We start from the raw sequence: 21943 nt of genomic DNA, 5'->3' as shown, positions 1-21943 counted from the left end.
TACTATCCTTCTTTAGATCTGGGTGAATCATGCTTGAGAAAGGTGCAACCATGAAACACACATGAAAATAATGGAAAACCTTTTGCAGGTATGTACTTAACTTCACCCATAAATGTCTAAAGAATAAAAAACCCAGTCTGTAAACATAATAACATGTATGACATTTTCATTTCATAATATGACTACATGAAAAGGTTAAACACATGGAATTAACTTTCTATTTGAACATATCTTGGCACATTAAGGACAAAAGATTGTGCTTAGTGCATTCCTGTACAAGTACATTATACAAAAGGTTACATATTTTCAAAGCAAAGGAAGGGAAATATGAAACTTTTTACTAACATCTAAACTACCTATAGTTTTGAAAAGTTTTGTCATTTACTGTTTTACAGAGAAATGGAAGTTTGCCTTGAAGTCTGTTTTCATACATTTATAATTCTGATACACTTAACTGTTTGTCTTTAGAAGTGAAGATTGTGTGTTAAAATGAGTCGTTTGCTTTTACACAGTTTCTATTTTTCTGCATTTCAAATTCTAGCATTGAGCAACTGTTAGCATATTATTAGGTCTTAGCCACATCAAATCAGGGTATAAACCTCTTTTCTTTTGGTTGACAGTTTTTCCGGGCACAGGAAGTCATGTGTGAGAGGAGAGATCAAAGACCTGCTTTAGTCACTTTTCCTATGGTTTTTCTTTCATTTTATTTCATTTAAATGATGACCTTTGGAGTTTAGGCACAATTTTTTAGTCTCCCAAACAAACTGTTGTGAAAGAAACTATAATGTGGTAGAAAATAATTACATTTTTTAAAATGTATTTAAAGCATCTCTGCTGACACACTTTAGTAGTCCAGCATATATTCACATATTTTTTAAAGCTACAGCTCTTCAAATATTCAGTTGTCATTCCTGATTAGTATTAAAATAAGCTACAGTGGTACGTCAGATCTAATGCTAGTACCTACTAATTTGCTGGATATACTGTAATTAGGGAATGTTGACCATTTCTGTTTATTTCGGATTTATTTTATAACATTGTGAGCCCATCATAGGCACTTAAAAAGCAGTTAGATTACTCATATAGGTTTTATTATAAATTGTGGGAGTACAAAAAAGACAGAGCTGCATTAAATTTTAAAAGATAATTTCTGGATCTATTAGGATATCATTATGCATCTTAATCATGTTTTTTTTTTCATTATACAGTCATCTCTATAGTCTCTATATAGACTTTTTTTTACATCCACTTAACATTTTGATCTCCATTCAGTTCAGTTCAAGACAAAGGAGAGCTAAACCTTAACTTTCCTTGAGTAGGGGCTACAAATATGCCTATATGAATGATATCCAAATATAGTAATGAAATCATAAACTAAGTAGTAAATGGCAGGTCAAGGAGACCAGCTCAGCTCAGCTCAGGAACATTATAATTATTTTTTCACCATATCGCCACTACACAACTCTCCTTTCTCTGCACTGCATTGAGTGGTGACCTAGAGTGGCTGTATAAAAATCTAAATAGGTATTTTTTAATTGCAAATAAGCTGAAATAGGAGGACAAGACTTTTATGAATGAATGTAAAACAACAAACATGTTTAAAAAGAACTATGTGTTAGGGTACACTCCAATGATTCAGAGTAAATTTACATGTAGCTAGTTACAAAACTCTGTGGTTCAGAGATTTTGATTCACTGAGGTTATTGTCCCCAACAGATTTTGAAAGGTGTGAAAAACACAGAAGTGGTGATGATAAATCATTATCCAACCCACTTTCATAACAATTCTAAAAATTAGAAGTAATTTTGTAGACAAAAACAAGAAAAAAGTAATTTTCTTTTTTAATTCTTACTTTTTGTAATCCCATCATGACATGCTATTTTTTCTTGCTGAAAAGTGTAGTTGCTTCATAAATTTAATCACTAACACATGATAGTAGAAACTGTTGAATTTATTAATGATTTCAGCCCATGAGAATTTTCTCTGCTACCAAAAAGTGCCTGAAACCTAAAGTTTCTTTTCAGTCAGCTCAAAGACCTGATGGGGTTCTCCCTTCACAGTTAAAAAGCACTAAATGCAAAATGACTGTAATGAAATCAGAAATCTAGGGCAAGTTACAAAGTAGCAGCCTCCCCTTGAGGAGGCTTCAGACACATGTTCTCCATTACAGAAGACAGAGGGGATGAAGCACATTGTAAGAAAAACAACTGCTGAGGTGAGAGAAACCAGTGTGTGTCCAGAATATTAGTTCTTTTACCTCTGAATAAAATGTAACAGGTGTTCTGAAACTGACATCTTATTTTCTTTATTCATATATGTTTAATTTCTCTTGCACTCCCTTTGTCTCTCTACAGACTCTATATAGAATTTCTTCTTTTGGTCACAGAAGAACTTTTTAAGTACCTTTTAACTGGTAGTTGGTATTTCTTAACATTTTCTAAGCATTTAATGTTCTTTTTAGTGATCGTCAAGAACAGTTCTTCTATGGTCTTCTAGTTTTTTTTATATTAGCATTTTGTGGAAAATGCACAAGCATTCCTCTGTAGACGTGTAAAAGTGCCTTGATTGCCAGAGGTCATTCTTAATGGTATTTTAGTAATCGTCAAGTTGTGTTCAAATGTTCATGGATTTTAATGTCTTTTATGTCAAGCAATCCAGTATAATCCTTATAACATTGCTTTTATTTTTTTCCTTGACACCTCCTTCTCTTACAGGATGTGTTAGAGAAAGCAGATACTTCCACTTGGTTTATGTATCTGTTTAGGAGATACTCAATTACTTGATGTTATGGGTCAAGACGCAACCTTTGAACGGACAACATTTTATGTAGGTTTACTATTCATATTTTCCCACATTGTTTTGGGTTTCCTACTTGGATCTGAGCCAAATTTTACTGTCTTATGCCACTACTGGAAAGTTGGGATAATAAAAACATAATATTTAATCCATATTTAGAGTTTTTTTTAATGTGAAATTACTCTAACAGTAAATATTGTCACCTCTTATGTGTATGAAAGTTTAATCCATCTATAATAGTAATATTTTTTCTTGAATGTGACATTTCCCATACAGACATTCTTTAGTCTCAGGTATATCTTTTGATACATTCAGACAAGGATTGTAATGAAAACAGATGCTTTTGGCTAATCATGCTTAAATTACTTTCTTCTCAAACGTATTTCAACTTAAAGAGTAATTAATTAGGGCAAACAATAATTTAAGGAAACATAGTAATGTAGGAGTTTCCATCTGTTTAAATGGAGGACACCTGTTATTAATAGATTTTATTAATGTTCAGTTCCCAGTTTAGTTGGTGACAGTTATTTGCTTAAACAGAGAAATTTGCGGGCTTTTTTTCAGTTGGAACAATTACTTAATGTTATGGGTTAAGATGCAACCTTTGAATAGACAGCATTTTATGAGTTTTACTATTCATTATTTCCCCTCATTGTTTCAGGCTCCTTACTTGGGTCTCAGCCAATGATACTGTTTTATGCTGCTACTTTGTGGTCAAAAAAGTATTGACTTAATAAAGGAGCCTATGAGATAAATGAGACTTTAGATGGAAGGAAAACCAGCAGATTCAGGTGTCCTTCAGGATGAAGATTGAAGGCACATATACTGTACCTAAGTGATTGTGTATCTGTATTTAGGTAAAATGTTCTTTTTATGTAAAACACCAAAATAATCTACACATTTACATATTAAAAAAATAGTTAGCTTTACTTTGGTTGTGTCTTGAAGACATTGAGCTTGTGTAAAAAAAAAACTGTTCATAAGCCTGTCGAAGAGCCAGAAACAGAAAACAGGTTCAGCAAACCACATTACTGTGGTGAAACAGAAGGAGCACACAAAATTAGGACACCAGTAAAAACGCTAATCTAAAAATCACTCAAAAATGTACTCAAAAAGTTTCAACGTGCACTGAGTGCAGCAAAATGTAGGTCAAATGTCCAGGAAGATGAGGCAATCGTGAAAAAGGAATGTTCAGGCATTCAACATGAAAGAATACAGTATATGAGTGAAAAATGTTTAACGACTCTGAGCAGAGAAAATAACACACTTTTACTAGACCAAATAAAACACTATTAGCAGACTCTGTTGAGGAAAGCAACAGCTAAATTTTGAATTTCTATTTTTCACCTTTAAGCATTGCAGCTGTATGAAGTAAAACACCTGCACCATTCTTGAGATCTTAACTAATGCGTCCTCCAGCAAATTACCAGGACTGGAAGAGACAGTTTAGAAAACTCAGTAAGGTTGTGAAATTTCTGTGAAATCACCTGGCAAATGCTTGCCCAGATTTGTTTCCCACAAATTCTGAGTTTGTATTGCTGTCTCTGAATTCAAAGAAGTTTATATATACAGTATAAGATCAGTCATTGATAGCTCTACACCCCTTTACAGATACCACAGTCTCAGATTAACTTCTTTTTTTATTTCCACCAAGATAAAAGGCCACTAAATGTCTTGTCCTACTTTTAACCATCACATTTGTTTAGCGGGTGCATGCTTTTCTGCGGTAGTGTTTATCATAAATGTTATCAGTCTCATCAATCATTAGAAATTGCTTGCATCACAGAAGGGCTTTTAAATTTAAAACCGGATAACACAGAAAGAAGCCATTTCTCAAGATCTGCCATCTAACCAACAGGACTGTTTTCAGTACAGGTTGGTTGTGTTTGTTATTTTTCCAATTTTTTAAGCAATATCGGTTAATAACAGAATATTATAAATAATCATTCTCAATGCAATTTCACTACCAAATCAATGAATGTAGTGGATACATTTGAGCACACATTACAGGTTTTCACCTTCAGGCATTAAATCTGCTTGTACCGAAATATCAGTTAAATATAACTCACTTTACTAAATATATTCTTTGCTTCTTCTTCACTTTCTTTCAGGACATGCAGAAGCATTGCATTTCTGTAATTTTAAGGACCACTTCATAGAACATGAAATGGGTTTCTACAGTAAAAAATGGGAGATGTTGATGATTTTTGTCTCCCTTTTCTATTGGAAAGATGGAGGTAAGAACGGCTGGGGATTGTGATGTAGAGAGCATGCAGTACCAGAACTGTTACATGATGTAGTGTGTAAAACAACTAGTCAGACTGTTCACCTGAAAAAAGGATCCTGTCACTTTTAAGGAAACATATTTAAAAACACATAGTAGTGTACAGTATGTGCATGTATTAATTTAAGGTAGTGGTGACCGTAATAGGTCATGTTATTTATGGCAACCAAGAAATAAAAGGTTTACACTTGGAAGAAATGGTTGATTGATTTCTACCCCTGTAAGAGAGTTTCATGTTCCAAAAACTTGTTAAAGACACCAATATATTCTGTCCATGCACCTCTAAATAGTAAAACTCAATATGTTACTCATATACAGTATATCACAGAAAGTGTTTTCTTGAACACATTGCTCTTTGGACAATGTTGGCTTTGCAATAGCTATAAAAGAAGAAAACCAATTTTAATGTCAGACATTACAATAACATTCATCCCAAAGAAGTGAGAATTTTTAAATTGCTTAAATTTCTCCTTTGATACATCTTATTGCACAGCACAGTTTTCAGAATTGTCCTCACACCAGTCCTGAGCTTTAGCTAGACTATAGCCTTGTGACTTGAACCTTTTTGAGCACTTCTACAAAGTATATGGTGTAAGTGTTAAAAACTAAATGTTTTCACTTGCTGTTGCCTTTTTTTAACTTTGCAGTCAATCTTTTATCACTTAAATTCAAAGACAACCACACTGTAGCTACAGTTCCTGCTATGCCACTGAAGAAATCCATGAGTATGTTTTGTATTATTCGCTTTAGTTTAAAAGTTGATTTTGTTTTGTGTTTTTTTTTTCTGTACAGGCTGTATAGAGGTAGTGTGTCATGGGATCGTGCAGATAGAGCCCAAACCAATCTTTCTCATGGGTTCCAATATCACAGTTCTCTGCCATTCATATAAAGCAAACTGTAATGAAAGATTGGTAATCTATCTGAATGAGACTGAACAGAAGCCCCTGGAGAAACTAAATTGCTCTACTGTGAAACTTCAACTCACAAACTTTAGGGCACCTCATTCCACTGTGGTGTGCAAGAAAAATACATTGGAAACAGTCTGTGGCCAGAATATTGAGCCAGGATGTATGTTGCAAATTTCTTCATTTTTAATGATTTTTCTCTCAATACATTAACTTCATTTAAGGAGTTACATTCATAATTGTAAAGGCTTAAAAGAGTATGATTGTATCTTCCAAGACTCTAAATGCTGAGGTTTAGGTTCAACTGCTTTGGGCTGAAACTGTTTGTGGCCATTAATGAAAGTCTTACACAAACTGGCTTGTCTATGTTGTTTGAGTTTATTATAAGCAGAGCGCAATTCACAGGTTTTAAAATGTCAATAGCAAATGCATTAAATTACATCATGATATATCTTTCCCTGATTTTACACAAAGCTATACTGCCTCATGAAATTAAAAATGTTTTCATCTTCTCAGATCCTCCAGACAAACCAACAAATTTAAATTGTGTTGCCCGAAGAAATTCTAAGAACATGACATGTTCTTGGCAGAAAGGAAGGAAAACCCACATAAATACAGTCTACACAGTGACATTTCAACAGTAAGCCCATTTTATACTATTACCATTCTTTAATTGATAATACAAAATTAGCATACACACAACTGTAAACCACCAAATGAATATGTATGAAACGTTGACACCAGAGGGCGTAATTGCGCTCCCCGAAACCTTCAACTGCAACATGAGAGTTCCAATCAAGGAAATAAAATTAAAAAATGAACATGACGTATTTGATTTGAAAAATTTCGTTTCTCTTGACTTTCTTAAGCATTTATTTTTTTTAAATGAATACTGTGCAGTTGGAGTGGGAAACGGCTTTTCATTGAAAGAAAATACAACGCAGAAGTGATTTGGTTACTTCCAGCTGCATCTCGTAAAGTTTTTCAAGTTTACGAGATGCATTTGGAAACTATTCACTTTAAGTGAGTAGAAAACACATCCATTCTTAATTTGAAAGCACACAAACATTTAAATACGTTTCTAAGAGTAAAGTCATGTTTACAGTATACGGTATACTTGCATTTTAAAACACAACAATTTTCCACAGATTTATTTTACAGTTACAAAGTACAAAACTGTTGCTTTTTCTTTCACAGTAAAAACAGAAGCAAAACGTTTTCAATTACAAAAGATCATATCCAGGTCCCTTTATCGAGCGTGGAAAGGGATATCGAATACATGGTTTCTGTGAAGGCATATAATCTCCTGGGAGAAGCGCTGTCAGACGTGCTATTGCTAACAGTGAATAATATAGGTAAGGGATGCATTATCATTAAGCTATCTGGAGGCAGATCTCCACGAAGTTCACAATCGCAGAAAAAAGGTTTTCAAAACGTCAATATATTGCTGATAACCGTCTTGCTTTTATTGCAGTGATACCTGATCCACCAACTATTACAAAGATAGATTTTGTGAATTCTTCTCAAGCAGCCGTGGTTCACTGGAATACGTCAGTGACATCTGAGTTGTTTAGTATTAATGTGCGATACAGAACAGCTCGTCATGGCAGAGAGTGGGTAAGAGGTGTTGTCAAGCTTCTCGTGTTAAGCACTAAGTTATGAAAATGTAAAAATCATCATATTTCATAATTATGTTTATACTTTTTCATCATACCAAAGGGCTGCATGGAGGTGCAATAATTAGCTTTGCAGTGCTGGAGCCCTATGTTTAGTTCCACACCAGGGGGGCTATCTGTGTGGAGTCTGTAGGTTCTCCCCATGTACACGTTGGTGTCCTCAAGGATGGTTCATACAGTGGTAGGTTAATTGGTTACTGAAAAAAACTTACTCTAGGTGAGAGTGTCAGTGTGTCTGCCCAGTGATGGACTGGCGTCCTGTCCAGGGTGTAACCTGTCTTGCATCTGTTGCTTGCTGGGATAGGCTCCAGGTCCCCAGTGACTCTTTAGAAGAAGTGGTTAGAAAATAGATGGATATTAGTTATACCATTAATGTATACTGTAAGTATACTTGTATAGTCATTGAATATATACTGAATATGTAAGAAGGAAACTGTTTTTTCAGTAAGTTAATGTTTCTTGCAGGTGGAAGAACAGGAAAATGAACCCAAAAAGGACACAATTGTACTGAAAGGATTTCAGCCCTTCAAATGTTATGAGTTTCAGATTCGCAGTTGTAGAAGTAAAATGAATTCCTCATGCAGTGTCTGGAGCTTATCATACTGGGAGAGAAGCCCAGAAGCAGGTACCACAGATCTGACTTCTAGTTGGAGGAGGAAATAAGGCTAAATTAGGCCTTTAGAAACACTATGTACTATGTTCATTCTTCGTAGATTCACATGCAGACTACGAGAAAAAAAATCAGGATGTGGTTGCCACTGCTCTGACTAGGCAAAACCATCACATTTTTTAAACATACTATTAAATCATCCAGCATTCAGGCTATAATGTGTTCTTCATTTGCAAAACATACATAAAAACGTGATTTTTGTAAGAATAGTTTTTTTTGTTTTAATGTATCTTTCTTACTACACTGTTAGGCTAAGACAAAGGCTTACTCTTTTCAGTTATATTTTTTTTGCTTGTATAAAGTCTCCAAATGCAAAATACGAATTTAACGAACACGCTTCTTACGTTGTGTTGGTTTTTTTAAGCACCTTCAAGAAAACTAGATGTGTGGAGGATATTAGGACGCACTTGGGCGAACGGAACACAAACTGTGACTATACTTTGGAAGGTACAGCTTTTGAAGGTTCCGGACTGTTGTTGTTTTTTTAGGTATTTTACGTTCAGAACAAATCTTTAAAGATTGTTTAACTTATTTAAAATGTCAGTGAACAAACAATACTCTGCTTTCACAGAACACGTACAACAAAACGATTCTGTATATATGTATTCTGTACATAATCATACAGTATAAATATAATAATCTAACATGTCTGGACAATTTAACTGCTTTTGCAGTGCTTCTTAAAATAGGCTATCATTCAGTCTTGCAAAACCGACGTAAACTCCTTTACTTCACTCAGTATTGATGTCAGATGGGATTTAAAAGGTCGATGTCAACACGACATCTTGGAGCGCCCTGTACTGGACAAGAAACAAACCAAAACATTTTTTGTACATGTATACTGTTATTTCTCTAAGGTGTGTATATATACAGTATATCTGTATTCCATAATTGATAAATTGAAATGCACATTCAGTATTTAAGGGGATGGATTAGTGAGCAAATAATTAACAGAAAAAAGGTAGCATAGAAAACTATGAAATGTTAAATATGATTTAAATATTAATAAACTCTTATTTGGATACATTATATTTCCTTTTTGGAAAAAATTCTGATCATTTCACCTATTTCATTTTCATTCAGGCTCTTTCTCCTGAAGATTCCAGAGGAGTTATTCGGGGATACCAGGTGTCTTACCAAGAGCATGGGAAGGAACCTGTCATTCTTACATGTGATGCCAACGAAACTCAATACCAAGTGATAATTCCAGCCACAGTAAATTCTCTTCTTGTCACTACCTTTACCTCAGCAGGGAGTTCACCTGCCACAGAGCTAATCCTTGGGCAGAAAGGTATTAAGACTTAAACTACACTCTTTTAGTGAATATTGGGTTGCAATGCATACCATTAAACCATCATCATCATTTTCTAACCGCTTACTGTTGGTGAGGGTAGTGGTGATAACAGCCTGAGCAATGTAGACCAGACTTCCCTTTCCCAAGCAACAGCCTCCAGCTCTTCCTGAGGGGACTCCCATACATACCCAGTCCAGCTGAGAAATACAATGTGGCCTGGGTCTACCCTGGGGTCTCTTCCCAGTGGGCTGTGCCTGGTACACCTCCAGCGAGTGCTGCCCGGGGGGCATCCTCACCAGATGCCCCAGTCATCTCACTTGGTCCCTCTTGATCCAGAGGAGCAGCGACTCTATTCCAAGGTCCTCAGCTTGCCACGGAAAGTAAGCCCAGCCACCCTATGGAGAAACCTCCGCCTTGTACCCGGGATCTCATTCTTTCAGTCACCACCCATAGTGAAAACAGTTGAGGACAAGGATTGTAGATCGACCGGAAAACGGAGAGCTTCGTCTGAAAACTCAGCTCCCGTTTCCCCTCCAAAGGTTCAGTACAGCTTCCGCATTGCTGCAGCCGCTGCACCAATCCCCGGATCAATCTCACAATCCTTCCTAATTGTGAATTTGTGAACAAAACCCTGAGGTACTTAAACTCCTCCACTAGAGGGCAGCTGTTCCCCCCTCACCTGGAGAGAGCATTCCACTCTTTTCCGGGAGAGAACCATGGCAAATTTAGAGGTGTTGAGGTGCTTAAATCCATGACGATCACAAACAGGATAGGAGAAAAGACGCACCCTTGGCGGAGTCTCAAAACAACCTCGAATGTGCACATAGCTCTCAGTCCCTTAAATACAGTAAACGGATGGTACGCGCCTGCGGCTCTGACCTCCCATACATAGGAGTGATTTGTGAGGGGTGCAATAGTATTTTGTTTCGTTGAATATACAACTACATTTCCTTGATTGGGAATTAGAATTTCTAATAAAATGGAAAAAAAAACTAACACTTCTGTAGGATCAGATGATCACACATATGCAAAATATAAGATTATACTACATAACACTATCAGTATACAAAATGTTGGAGTTTCTTTAACAGTACGTTGCATTTGTTTTTGTCAAGAAGACAATGGCAGCTTTGCAGAGCAGCAGAAACTCTTTATTGTTCAGTGCTTCAACTTCACATCGAAAGTGCCCTAGTACTGTATGAATCCTAGCCAAACCCTTTACCATAATCCTAACCTAAGGTTTAAGTCTAACCCTACCACTGGTCATAAACCTAACCACAAGATTAATCATTGGATAAAGTAATTATAAATAATAATTCCAACTGTTGAGCAGATGTTCCATGGCTGAATAACAACTACAACTGACCTCAAATAAGAAACCGTGCAAAATTGTTTTTGCAAATACCGCATTGCATCTGTATTTTCAGTTTCAGGGGCACCAAAAATCACAAACCTGATATCTGCAGGGAATTATTTGTGCCTGACCTGGGATTCTAACTGTTGTCACAGTGAGTCACTGCTCTGGTATATTGTAGAGTGGCATAGGGAAGATCAGAACATACAATGGAGAAAAGTGGAAACTAAACACAACTCTACATGTATGGAAGGTAAGAACTTTCTCGATTAAAAAATCATCATGTGAGTTAATATGTAATGAGTTTACTTTACCAGTAATAACAACTTTGGTGGGCAGTTCTCTGCTCATCTCTTATTTCAATAATGAAAAATAAGGAACCATGAAAAGACTACCATAAATTTGGGAAATGTCACAGATCCTTTGGCGCAGGTACAAATCAGAAAGGTCTGTGAGCTTTCTGGCTGGTTTAAAAAAGAAAAAAACCTAGACGGATAAAAAAAAAATGTTACCCTAGGTACTAACATTTTCATAATTAATCTATTAACCACTTATTTGTAGATCTTGTTTCATTACACTTGAAGTTGGCAAACTATCCATCTTTAGTATGTTAATAATCATAAAGACTAAGATAATTAATTATTTTCTTTGACTAGCTAATGAACCTGGAATCAAGTTCCGCATTTCACTGTATGGTGTTGCTTCAAAAGGGGAAACTCAACCAGCCTATTCTGAAATATATGCAAAGGAAGAGAGTAAGTTTAAACAGTAATTATTTGTCATTTTTACTGTTCTTCTTAAACACTCTCATTGTTCTTATTCTCATTGTTCTTATTCTTATGAGCACTACTCAAAGACATAACAGCAGGTGTACAAGACCTCTTTTCAGACTTACCTGTTTGTGTCAAGTTAAAGTCTTGACAACAGGAAACAGAGAAATTTGTCTGCCTGATTCACTTCAGTTTCTAAAGTCAGAAATGTGTTTCACTTGTAAACTTTGCCCCCCCACGCCTCCACCCCCAATCCCACACATACAAAGAAAATTTCCTTTACCACCAATTAACTACAGTACTTCTTTTATGCATTGTAAATTGTTTAAATTGCTCAAAATCTAGGATTTTGTTTTCCACCTGAAATGGTGGTGGAAAATTAATTGCTTTTCTTATTTTATACCATATCAGAACCACAAGCAGGTCCACAGATTTCATTGCTAAAAACAGAAGGAGAGAGCATTCACATCAAATGGGATGAAATTCCATTGCATCAGCAGAGAGGATTTATCACACAGTATACCATCTATCTGAGGAAAAACACAGACTCAAATTACTGTAAAAAGAGTAAGTGTTCTTCAACAATGATATAATTGGTATATCTGAGTTTTATAAATTGATGTATAGAATATATAGAATAGACCAGTCAATCTGTCTGACAGAGACCTGCTGTTTAGCTATAGTCATTTTGTCACAAATTGTTACTGAAAATCCTGCTATGAGTTCCCGTAACTCAGTTGTATTTTCAGTCTGAATCATCATTTTAAACCATTGCACTCCACTAGGCGGCTCTAGGTCAACACTGGCATAACCACTAATAAAAGCACATGAAACATGGTGATATTTAATTTTAGTACTGGTGGGCTTGATGAAGATAGAAGAGCAGGGTTCAAGCAAGATGTCACATACCATAACCAAATGTTTTTAGGTAATGTTTCAAATGAGATGTTTCCTTTAAATAGAGATAGGGACTCTTCAGAATGCTTCTTATTGGAAGTCAGACTGAACCTTTTTTTTTCTTTTGAGAACTGAGAATTAACTGTGTTATAAGGGAGATGACTTAAAGCCTGTTCTTAAGGCTCATCTTCCTGAGCAGCTATCTGTCTAGTGCAAAGTATTTTCAGAGGCACTAAAACATGTGAGCCACCAGCTATAATTAGGCTGTTGCTGTGAACAAAACAGGAAGGAAAGACATAAAACGGAAGTCATGTGTGGCTAAATGTACATGCCCTTCTGAAACTAGATAAAGAGCTGCTTTAACAAGTCTTATTTTGTTTTCTTCAGTTTAAAACCTCTACAGATCACTCCACTATCTATATATTACATTTACTTTATCTAGAAAAATACTCACTCTGTTATGAACAAGAACCACAAATATGTGTAAATACAATTTTGCCTTCAGCATTGCATTTTGTCCTTAGGGCTTTTTTTGTTTTATTTATTTGTCAACACATAAAAATATACCAAGAGTCAAATAATAATATGTATGCAATTTACTTCATTAATATCAGTCTGCAAAAGTAAATGTCTTGTATTGCTTCAATTAAACTTGAACCCCTGTTCTTCTGACAAACATTGTGGTTTCTGTGATGCAAATACAGTGGTGTGAAAAAGTGTTTGCCCCCTTCCTGATTTCTTATTTATTTGCATGTTTGTCACACTGAAATGTTTCAGATCATCAAACAAATTGAAATATTAGACAAAGATAACACAAGTAAACACAAAATGCAGTTTTTAAATGAAGGTTTTTATTATTAAGGTAAAAAAAATCCAAACCTATATGGCCCTGTGTGAAAAAGTGATTGCCCCCTAAACCTAATAACTGGTTGGGCCACCCTTAGCAGCAACAACTGCAATCAAGCGTTTGCGATAACTGGCAAGGAGTCTTTTACAGCGCTGTGGAGGAATTTTGGCCCACTCATCTTTGCAGAATTGTTGTAATTCAGCCACATTGGAGGGTTTTCAAGCCTTAACCGCTTTTTTAAGGTCATGCCACAACATCTCAGTCGGATTCAGGTCAGGACTTTGACTAGGCCACTCCAAAGTCTTCATTTTGTTTTTCTTAAGCCATTCAGAGGTGGACTTGCTGGTGTGTTTTGGATCATTGTCCTGCTGTAGAACCCAAGTGAGCTTCAGCTTGAGGTCACGAACAGATGGCCAGATATTCTCCTTCAGGATTTTTTGGTAGACAGCAGAATTCATGGTTCCATTTACCGCAGCAAGGTTTCCAGGTCCTGAAGCAGCAAAACAGCCCCAGACCATCACACTACCACCACCATATTTTACTGTTGGTATGATGTTCCTTTTCTGAAATGCTGTGTTACTTTTACGCCAGATGTAATGGGACACACACCTTCCAAAAAGTTTAACTTTTGTATCGTCAGTCCACAGAGTATTTTCCCAAAAGTCTTGGGGATCATCAAGATGTTTTCTGGCAAAACTGAGACGAGCCTTTATGTTCTTTTGGCTCAGCAGTGGTTTTCGTCTTGGAACTCTGCCATGCAGGCCATTTTTGCCCAGTCTCTTTCTTATGGTGGAGTCATGAACACTGACCTTAACTGAGGCAAGTGAAGCCTGAAGTTCTTTGGATGTTGTTGTGGGGTTTTTTCTGACCTCTTGGATGAGTCGTCGCTGCGGTCTTGGGGTTATTTTGGTCAGCCGGCCACTCCCGGGAAGGTTCACCATTGTTCCATGTTTTCGCCATTTGTGGATAATGGCTCTCACCGTGGTTCACTGGAGTCCCAAAGCTTTAGAAATGGCTTTATAACCTTTTCCAGACTGATAAATCTCAATTACTCTGTTTCTCATTTGTTTCTGAATTTCTTTGGATTGCAGCATGATGTCTAGCTTTTGAGAATCTTTTGGTCTACTTCACTTTGTCAGGCAGGTCCTATTTAAGTGATTTCTTGATTGAGAACAGGTCTGGTAGTAATCAGACCTGGGTGTGGCTAGAGAAATTGAACTCAGCTTTCCAAAGATGTGATAAACCACAGCTGATTTATGTTTTAACAGGGGGGACAATCACTTTTTCACACAGGGCCATGTAGGTTTGGATTTTGTTTTTTCCCTTAATAATAAAAACCTTCATTTAAAAACTGCATTTTGTGTTTACTTGTGTTATCTTTGTCTAATATTTCAATTTGTTTGATTATCTGAAACATTTCAGTGTGACAAACATGCAAATAAATAAGAAATCAGGAAGGGGGCAAACACTTTTTCACACCACTGTAGAATGCAAAACCTTGCAACACTGAAAAGTAACCACCTACGTGCTTCTATAAGTTTCTAAAATAAAAATAATGGAAGATTTTAAACAGCCTGTTCTGTGAACTATTTGTGAACCATAATGTCTAAAGAACGATGTGTAGCATGAAAGCATGATTTCTTTTATTCTATCACTGCCCTGGACTGCTGTTTTTTAAAATTAGTAATGTCACCCAATCATGCTATTCTTTCACGTATAGCATGAAAAGATAGTATGCATGTTTTGGTATTAATAATGTTAAATAGATGTTTTAATAGGTAATTAGCATGTGGATTCTTTTGGGTAAAGACCTATTTTAAAAGCAATACATTGAATTGAATGGCACTGGTTTGTCTCCTAAGTTGTGATCCAGGGAAATGTTTCCAGAGAACAGTGGATGGAAAAGCTGGATTCTGGTTTCATATACATCTTTTACATGACAGCATCCACCTTAGCTGGCGAGGGACCGCCGGGAGAAGAACTGATCTATCAACCTCTGGGGTCCATGCTAGGTAAGCGTTGGAGAAATAAGTGCGTAGAGAAAGCATTACATTCTAATTTCAATACAATTCCGTTACAGATTTACATTACAAAGACTCAATTATGAAAGGGGCATTTTGTCTTCTTTGTTATTAGCAGTGTCTTGGCAGATGGACACTTACTATTTATAAACTAGTAAATGAGTAAAAGAATGTAAGTGAGCTGAACAGTAAATCAGTAGTTTTTGCTCATTTTGATTGAATAGCCTTGATTCATTTTGTTGGGTTTGATTAGCGAGAATGGAAGAGAGGTTACAAATGAGAGAAGGCCATCTTGCTCATTTAGTTAAAAGTACTGTAGATTGTTGATCCAGAGATCTCATCAGGTCCTTTCCTGTTGTTTCAATACAAACGGATGCGTCCCATAGTCCTTTGTGCAAAGAAGTGCTTTCTGATGTCAATTCCTCTTAGTTTCCACTTGTGTCTTTGGATCACTGTTGGTCTACAGGTAGTCCTCTGGTTTGACTGTATTGGTACTTTTCAGGACTTTAAATAATACTTTTACAGAAATATTACAATATTCTAGATTATAACAAAACTGATAGCAATTGTGCACAGTCTTTAAATGAGGCCTTACCATTGCATTTTATTATTGTAACAGTTTGCTTTGATTTGAACACAAAGATTTTGAATTATCAGCCTTGGTACAGTAAATCAGATATTTTATCAACCCAACACATCACTTCATTTTACATTTCTTGTCTGACAGTTCTTGTCACACAAATGCTTTCTATGAATCCATTCATGTGCAAACTTCATATAGCACCTGCATCTTTCTTGCACACTAAAAGATAAATCAGCTTTCCTTTGCATCTTTACAACTGTAAAATTAGAAGCTGTGTTTTGTTGTGCTTACTGTTACATTATAATAACATCTATATAGCCAGTGATGTACTTAGAGAGCAATAATATAGAGCAAGTGGCCAGCTGTTCAAACCAACTCCATCAGTGGAGTCAAAAATGAGTAAGAAGAGATTGGATAGACATGCTTTTGCTACATAAAAAAAACATTAAGTGAAAATAAATCTTGTTTTCCAGTCATTTTAATTATTATGATTTTCAATCTTATATAAAAATGGTCAGTGGTACATGGTAAAAAGTGGTAAATGGGGCTTGTTATCCAAACGTGCAATCATTGAACAAAAATGTCCTTTGCAACTCTTTTCCAGATATTACCATGGTCTTTGGTATCATTGTTGCAGCAACTATCCTTGTAGGAATTCTTGCAAATTTGATGTTTTGGAATTGTGTCAGGAAAAGGTAACCGTTTTTACTTTTCACAGCATTTTATATCTGTAGACATCATACATTACTTTAGTTTTTTTGTTAACTAGATTTAATATAGTTACATATTCCCAAATGAGCATGTTCAAAGCCTTCCCAACATTTCAAAGAATGAACAGCACAGGGGCAGGTCTATATAGTCTTTAGCTACATGTATGACACAGTGCCAGGCAGTTTAACCTCTGGCTTGTTGTGAACTGCTTTCTTTAGATCAGATATGGTTACAGGAAACCCCAGAAGAGCCGCCTCTTTGGGAGAAAGACTACACTTTCATACACTTTCCCAGATCGTATTGAATGTTCCATTCAATATTCTGCTGCTGTCCACCAGCATGGAGGATGCAACAAGAAAACTTCCTTCAGTGCTTTCCTCTATGCTAAAAAAGCCTGTTTCTCCTGAGCACCTGCTGGGATCGAATCTATGTACAGTACATATGCTGTGCCTTTCCCTGAACTGAGCAAACAGAGGAAGACTATTTCCTTCAAAAGCAATTCTCTATCAATGAGCCTGAGAAGTTTGAAAATAAGAATTTGAGGCTTGTCAGGGCCCCCAGAAAGGTGGTATCCATGGTTTCTCTCTGGCCTCTCCATGCTTTAGTCGTGCTGTGCCAAATTTGGAAACCACTTAGGAACTGCTTTTTTAGGACCCCTTGCCTAGATTGTCACATTACCCCTGTAATATTAGTATTACCACTTAACCCTTACAGTCCCATGGTGTGGATATTGTTAAGCAGTGAGTGATTCTCCAGCTTAGTAGATGAGCATCTAGTATATTTTTCTGTTCCCCTTTCTTTATCTGATTCAAGGTCGAGGTTCAAGATCAGTTGCTGAATTGCTGTTGCTGAGTACCTGACATCTGAACATATAAATTACTACCTATCACAGCAATATGGGACTTCATTGCCACCATCTCAGTTTATACAAACAGCACCTGCCTGTCCACTGAGTGCTCCAATAGATGGACCATTTTGTCTTGCTCAGGGCAATTGACTCAGGATCATTTAATTCTTCAAGGCAGCCTTTTTCTATATCTCTGGCATTTGTGATGGTTTGCCAACCTGTATATAATAGACAGAAAGGAATGGGATAACAAAAATGAACTAAAAGTGGTGACAAGCAGCAGGAACCTTGGTTCCTACATACTAATCACGTCCCTCCAATTTCTTTAGAATATCAAATGTGCTGCTTTGTACTCTGTGTTCTTTTCTGTGATTCAGAGATGTTGAAACACTAACATCAGATGAAATCTTAACGAAGCACAGACTAGCTTATGAGGAAAGAAAACACAAATTGACCAGTAGAAATAAAGCCAACAGCTTGTTTTTGACCAGCAAGACAATAACTTGAGAACATTGCTGCCAAAAACTGTCACTTGTCACTTTTAAGTGCAATGGTGGGCGTGAATTAGATTATTCAACATGGATCTCTCACCTAAATCTGAGGTAATTTCAATAGTCCTTGCATGTGCCAAAGAACCTGTATACTTAGTGGCTTCTATACATTCAAGCTAAGTTACTTTTTTAGTTTGAACCTACAATACATCCTGCAATTGACAGATAAATATTAATTTAATTGATGGTCATTACTACTTTTTATGTACAATTGATGATGGTGACCTTTTTTACAGAATTAAAAGGATATGGGCATTAAGAGGACCAAGGTGGCTAATTGAAAAATTCCCCAAAGTTGAAAACAGTACTGTAATTAAACTGCTGCAGGTAAGCAAACTTGTTAATAAATTTAGACCTGCCACATTCTGGTTTTCTAAGTTTAGGTTATCTGTTACAAGAAAAGAAAGTACTCAGTACAGTTAAATGTAGACAAAACAATATTTTCTAGTTTCCATAGAAAATGTTAGAGTAAATAGTTATAATCCCTTTAATAGTTATAATCTGTTTTCTGTCCTTAAGATTCAATTATAAAATGGAATATGTAGCCGTTTTGGAGATTCAGTTTCATAATGTGTACTTATATTTTATTCATCATTGTTTCTTCAAGGAAAAAGAAAGGAATTATTCTGATTCTTCATGGCTGCCCATTTACAGTGACCCTCCTATCACAAGAGTGGAAGAAATCATTCCATCGTCCATTGAAAAGAGTTTATTTCCTCAGGATGCAGAAGGTCCAGAGAGAGAAACAGTGAAGGCTGTTTGCTTACAAAATTACAAGTTCAACGTGACTCCTATTGAAGGGCATGGATACAAGCCACAGATTTCAAAGGAAGCCCATGAGTTAGCAGAAGGACTTGAAAGTACTTTCCTCCTGCCTCTCCATACTTGGATAAATCCCATCCAGGCAGAAGAAGCCAGTTCTCCAGGGGTTTGTGGAATATTGACAAGCTTTCTTGTGAACATGACACATGAAAGATCAAGCACAAATTTGACTACAAAGGAAGAAAGAGATGGAAGTGGTTTCACTGGAACACATCAAGAGGAATTCTATGCAGGGCAGGGATATCATATGGATGACTCAAATCAGAGTCCGACCTTACTTCCAGATGAACTGGTCAACTGCCTGAAGGCTACAGAATATGAACCTGCTGTAGCAACATCTTATTTCCCCCAGTTTGTTCTTCGACAAGTTGAATGGAGTGACTGCTAAGAGGTTTTCAGAGATGTTGATTCTAACTTTGTGACTGAACTAAGACTTTGTGGAATGAGTGGTTTTACCAGCATATGTAGGAGAACTACTGTAAGTTTCAGAAAGAATAATATTTATAGATCTGCTGTTAAGAACTATCGGTAAAACCCCCATTTGTCCTATTTGGCTGCTTTTAATGAAACCAAACATGGAAGCCATCTTTTCTGAAAAGGTCATTTTTGGGTCAAGTTAATCACGGATTTCTAAATTGTAAAGTGGTTTGGTGTCTAACTTTTCAGCATTAGTTTTGATACAATAATATGGAGAATGTTATATTTTTAAATGGTCCAATTTTATTATTTTTTTATTTATTATCACACTAAAATGAAATGTAAAACAGAAAACATTAAATTTAATAAGCTTCTGTGAGCTTTTCTTTTTTTCTATATCCATGCAAATTCAATGCATTTTGGTAATTTAGGAAAGAATGTCACTCTTAAAAGTAATCTCATATATGTCCTCATATATGTTTTTGCTCCATTTATTTGCAAGTCTCAATGGCTAGTACCAGTCATGCTGTACCTATCAACACTTTTGCAAGAAAAGCAAAAAAATCCTCATTAAGTAGAACACTGTTGGTTATAATCAACATATATAACCAGTAGATTTGCACGTTGTTTAAGTCTGTCCTTTTTAATGTTGAAAAAAGCTTCATATGTATGAGAACAAAGAGAGAAATGCATCAGGTTTGAACCTTGAAACATGTAATTGGCTGAACACTACCTCTTATGATAGAAATTAAGCTTCCATACAATTCTGCTTTTTAGGCATTATATTCTTCAACATATTCAAACAAGTGGTAAGTTTTCACACCTTTGTGCTGGTGTACAAGGCAGGCTCAGGGATTAGATATATATGCAATATTCTTATTAATAGAAGTGCTATGACTCATAAAGGTGTGAAAAACAATATTTTAAGCTTTGAATTACTGGATAATTCGTGTAATTTTAACACCAACTCACAAAATCAGTTTCACGGTTTCCTGTATTATCCATACAGTTTCTCTCTTGTGAATTTCAAACTGAATCAAAAGGGTGTAAAACTCATCCATGTGGTCATTAATTTCTAACACCTGTGATAAAATATGTTATGCAGGCTTTCCATGAAAGTATTACTACTCCATCACCAGATCCCTATTATCATTTTTGTGTATTAAAAACCAGTAATGCTTTTAAATCAGACAGCAAACTACGGAATGAGAGAAACCATTATTTAGTTAATTTAGGCTTAGTATAAAATGCTTTAAAATTACTCAATTCTGTTCATTTTAATTAACAGAAAAATACTAAACAGGACACAATCACATTGTGAGAATGACATTGGACAAAATAATGATATACCATAACTGGTAAGCAAGATTATCTTGATGAAAATCTTGCTTAAAACAAAATATCATTGTCTATACTCTTGTTACTTCCCTGGGTGGCATTGTGAGATAATGTTAACCATACTTCTGTTATTTCATTACAACTGCCTCATATATCCAAAATATATTATCATCTTAGATCAACGCCATGATATTACGTCTGAACTATCTGACACAGCGAAAACTGTGTTTATCTATTTGTTTATATTAATCTATAATCTCGGTTCAGGCTGAGAGAATGAGAGAATGAAAGAATAACAAATAACAGAGAAGGAGAGAATGAGAGAATAACAAACTATTTAAACCTAGTAGTAATAAATACGTGACTTCAAATATTGACAACAATTCAAAGATTAGCATTATACATAACTTACGTCACCTTGCTATGCCTAGATCTCCAGTTTAAGAAGATTCAACATCTTCAAAAAAATCTAATGACATTGATTTGTCAGTTAACAGCCATCCAACATCAATTGGCACTGATTTTACTACATGGGTTTTGGTTATTCTTTGTTCATTGTTTCCCAGATAGATGTTAATTAAGCTGAACACTTTGATGTGTGTACCAAAAATTGTCTTTTAATTATTTTAATTTAATCTACACATTGAAAGGAAAGCAAACATCACACTCTCATTACACTTTGAAACAGACTTATTCCCTCAAGTAATTTTCACATGCTACAAAAATGTGGCACTAGTTCAGTCAGGGGCAGACCAGTGGCACTGTCATTAGCATTGCTGTCTCAAAGTGCTGGAGCACTGGGTTGAATGCCCAGGGTGCTATCTATGTGGAGTCTAAATGTTTTCCCTGTGTTCATGTGGCTTTCCTAAGGGTGCTCCAGTTTCCCTGCACAGTCCAAAGACATACTGGTAGGTCAATTGGCTTCTAGGGAAATTGGCCCTGATGTGAGTGTTTGCATGTCTTGTGTCTGTGTCTTATCTGCAATAGGCTGGTGTTCAGTCCAGGGTGTACCCTGCCTTGTGCCTGTTACTTACCAAGGTAGGCTCCAGCTCCCCCACAACCCTGAACTGGAAGAAGCAGTTACAAAATTAGTGGATAGTTCAGTCACATAGTGGCTGTTATTTCAACTGCAAAGTTCCAAGGGCTGTATGTGTCTAGCA

The 21943-nt window shown here is 36.0% G+C and overlaps 1 protein-coding gene across 8 annotated transcripts; it reads left to right on the top strand.

Annotated features, from left to right (window-relative positions):
- Positions 1-2108: 2108 nt before the first annotated feature.
- On the top strand, positions 2109-19819 carry il23r (interleukin 23 receptor). Of its 8 annotated transcripts, none has more exons than XM_088598521.1 (18): positions 2109-2215; positions 2715-2826; positions 3458-3653; positions 4908-5033; positions 5873-6148; positions 6502-6625; positions 7183-7340; positions 7460-7602; positions 8127-8286; positions 8696-8778; positions 9415-9622; positions 11053-11232; positions 11636-11734; positions 12161-12316; positions 15437-15505; positions 16702-16792; positions 18443-18533; positions 18814-19819. In XM_088598521.1, exons 4-18 carry the CDS (start codon positions 4964-4966, stop codon positions 19414-19416), a joined length of 2511 nt encoding a protein of 836 aa, XP_088454647.1. In that variant the 5' UTR covers positions 2109-2215; positions 2715-2826; positions 3458-3653; positions 4908-4963; the 3' UTR covers positions 19417-19819. The 8 variants fall into 8 exon arrangements, with proteins under 8 accessions (XP_088454647.1, XP_088454642.1, XP_088454643.1 ...); XM_088598516.1 differs by having other exon boundaries at positions 15356-15505; XM_088598517.1 differs by lacking the exon at positions 3458-3653 and having other exon boundaries at positions 15356-15505.
- Positions 19820-21943: the final 2124 nt, after the last annotated feature.

Source organism: Lepisosteus platostomus, chromosome 11 (assembly GCF_059453375.1).
Source record: "Lepisosteus platostomus isolate fLepPlt1 chromosome 11, fLepPlt1.hap1, whole genome shotgun sequence".
NCBI classification, from domain to species: Eukaryota; Metazoa; Chordata; class Actinopteri; order Semionotiformes; family Lepisosteidae; genus Lepisosteus; species Lepisosteus platostomus.
Note: the sequence above shows the minus strand (reverse complement) of the source record. Positions and strands in the feature narration are given on the sequence as shown.

Bases quoted from the DNA above. Each gene is read 5' to 3' on its own strand.
- il23r (XM_088598517.1), top strand. From the start codon at position 4,964: ATGGGTTTCTACAGTAAAAAATGGGAGATGTTGATGATTTTTGTCTCC. The intron at 6,149-6,501 runs GTATGTTGCAAA...TCATCTTCTCAG, and splicing joins CCAGAATATTGAGCCAGGAT to ATCCTCCAGACAAACCAACA. The intron at 12,317-15,355 runs GTAAGTGTTCTT...TTGTCTCCTAAG, and splicing joins CTCAAATTACTGTAAAAAGA to TTGTGATCCAGGGAAATGTT.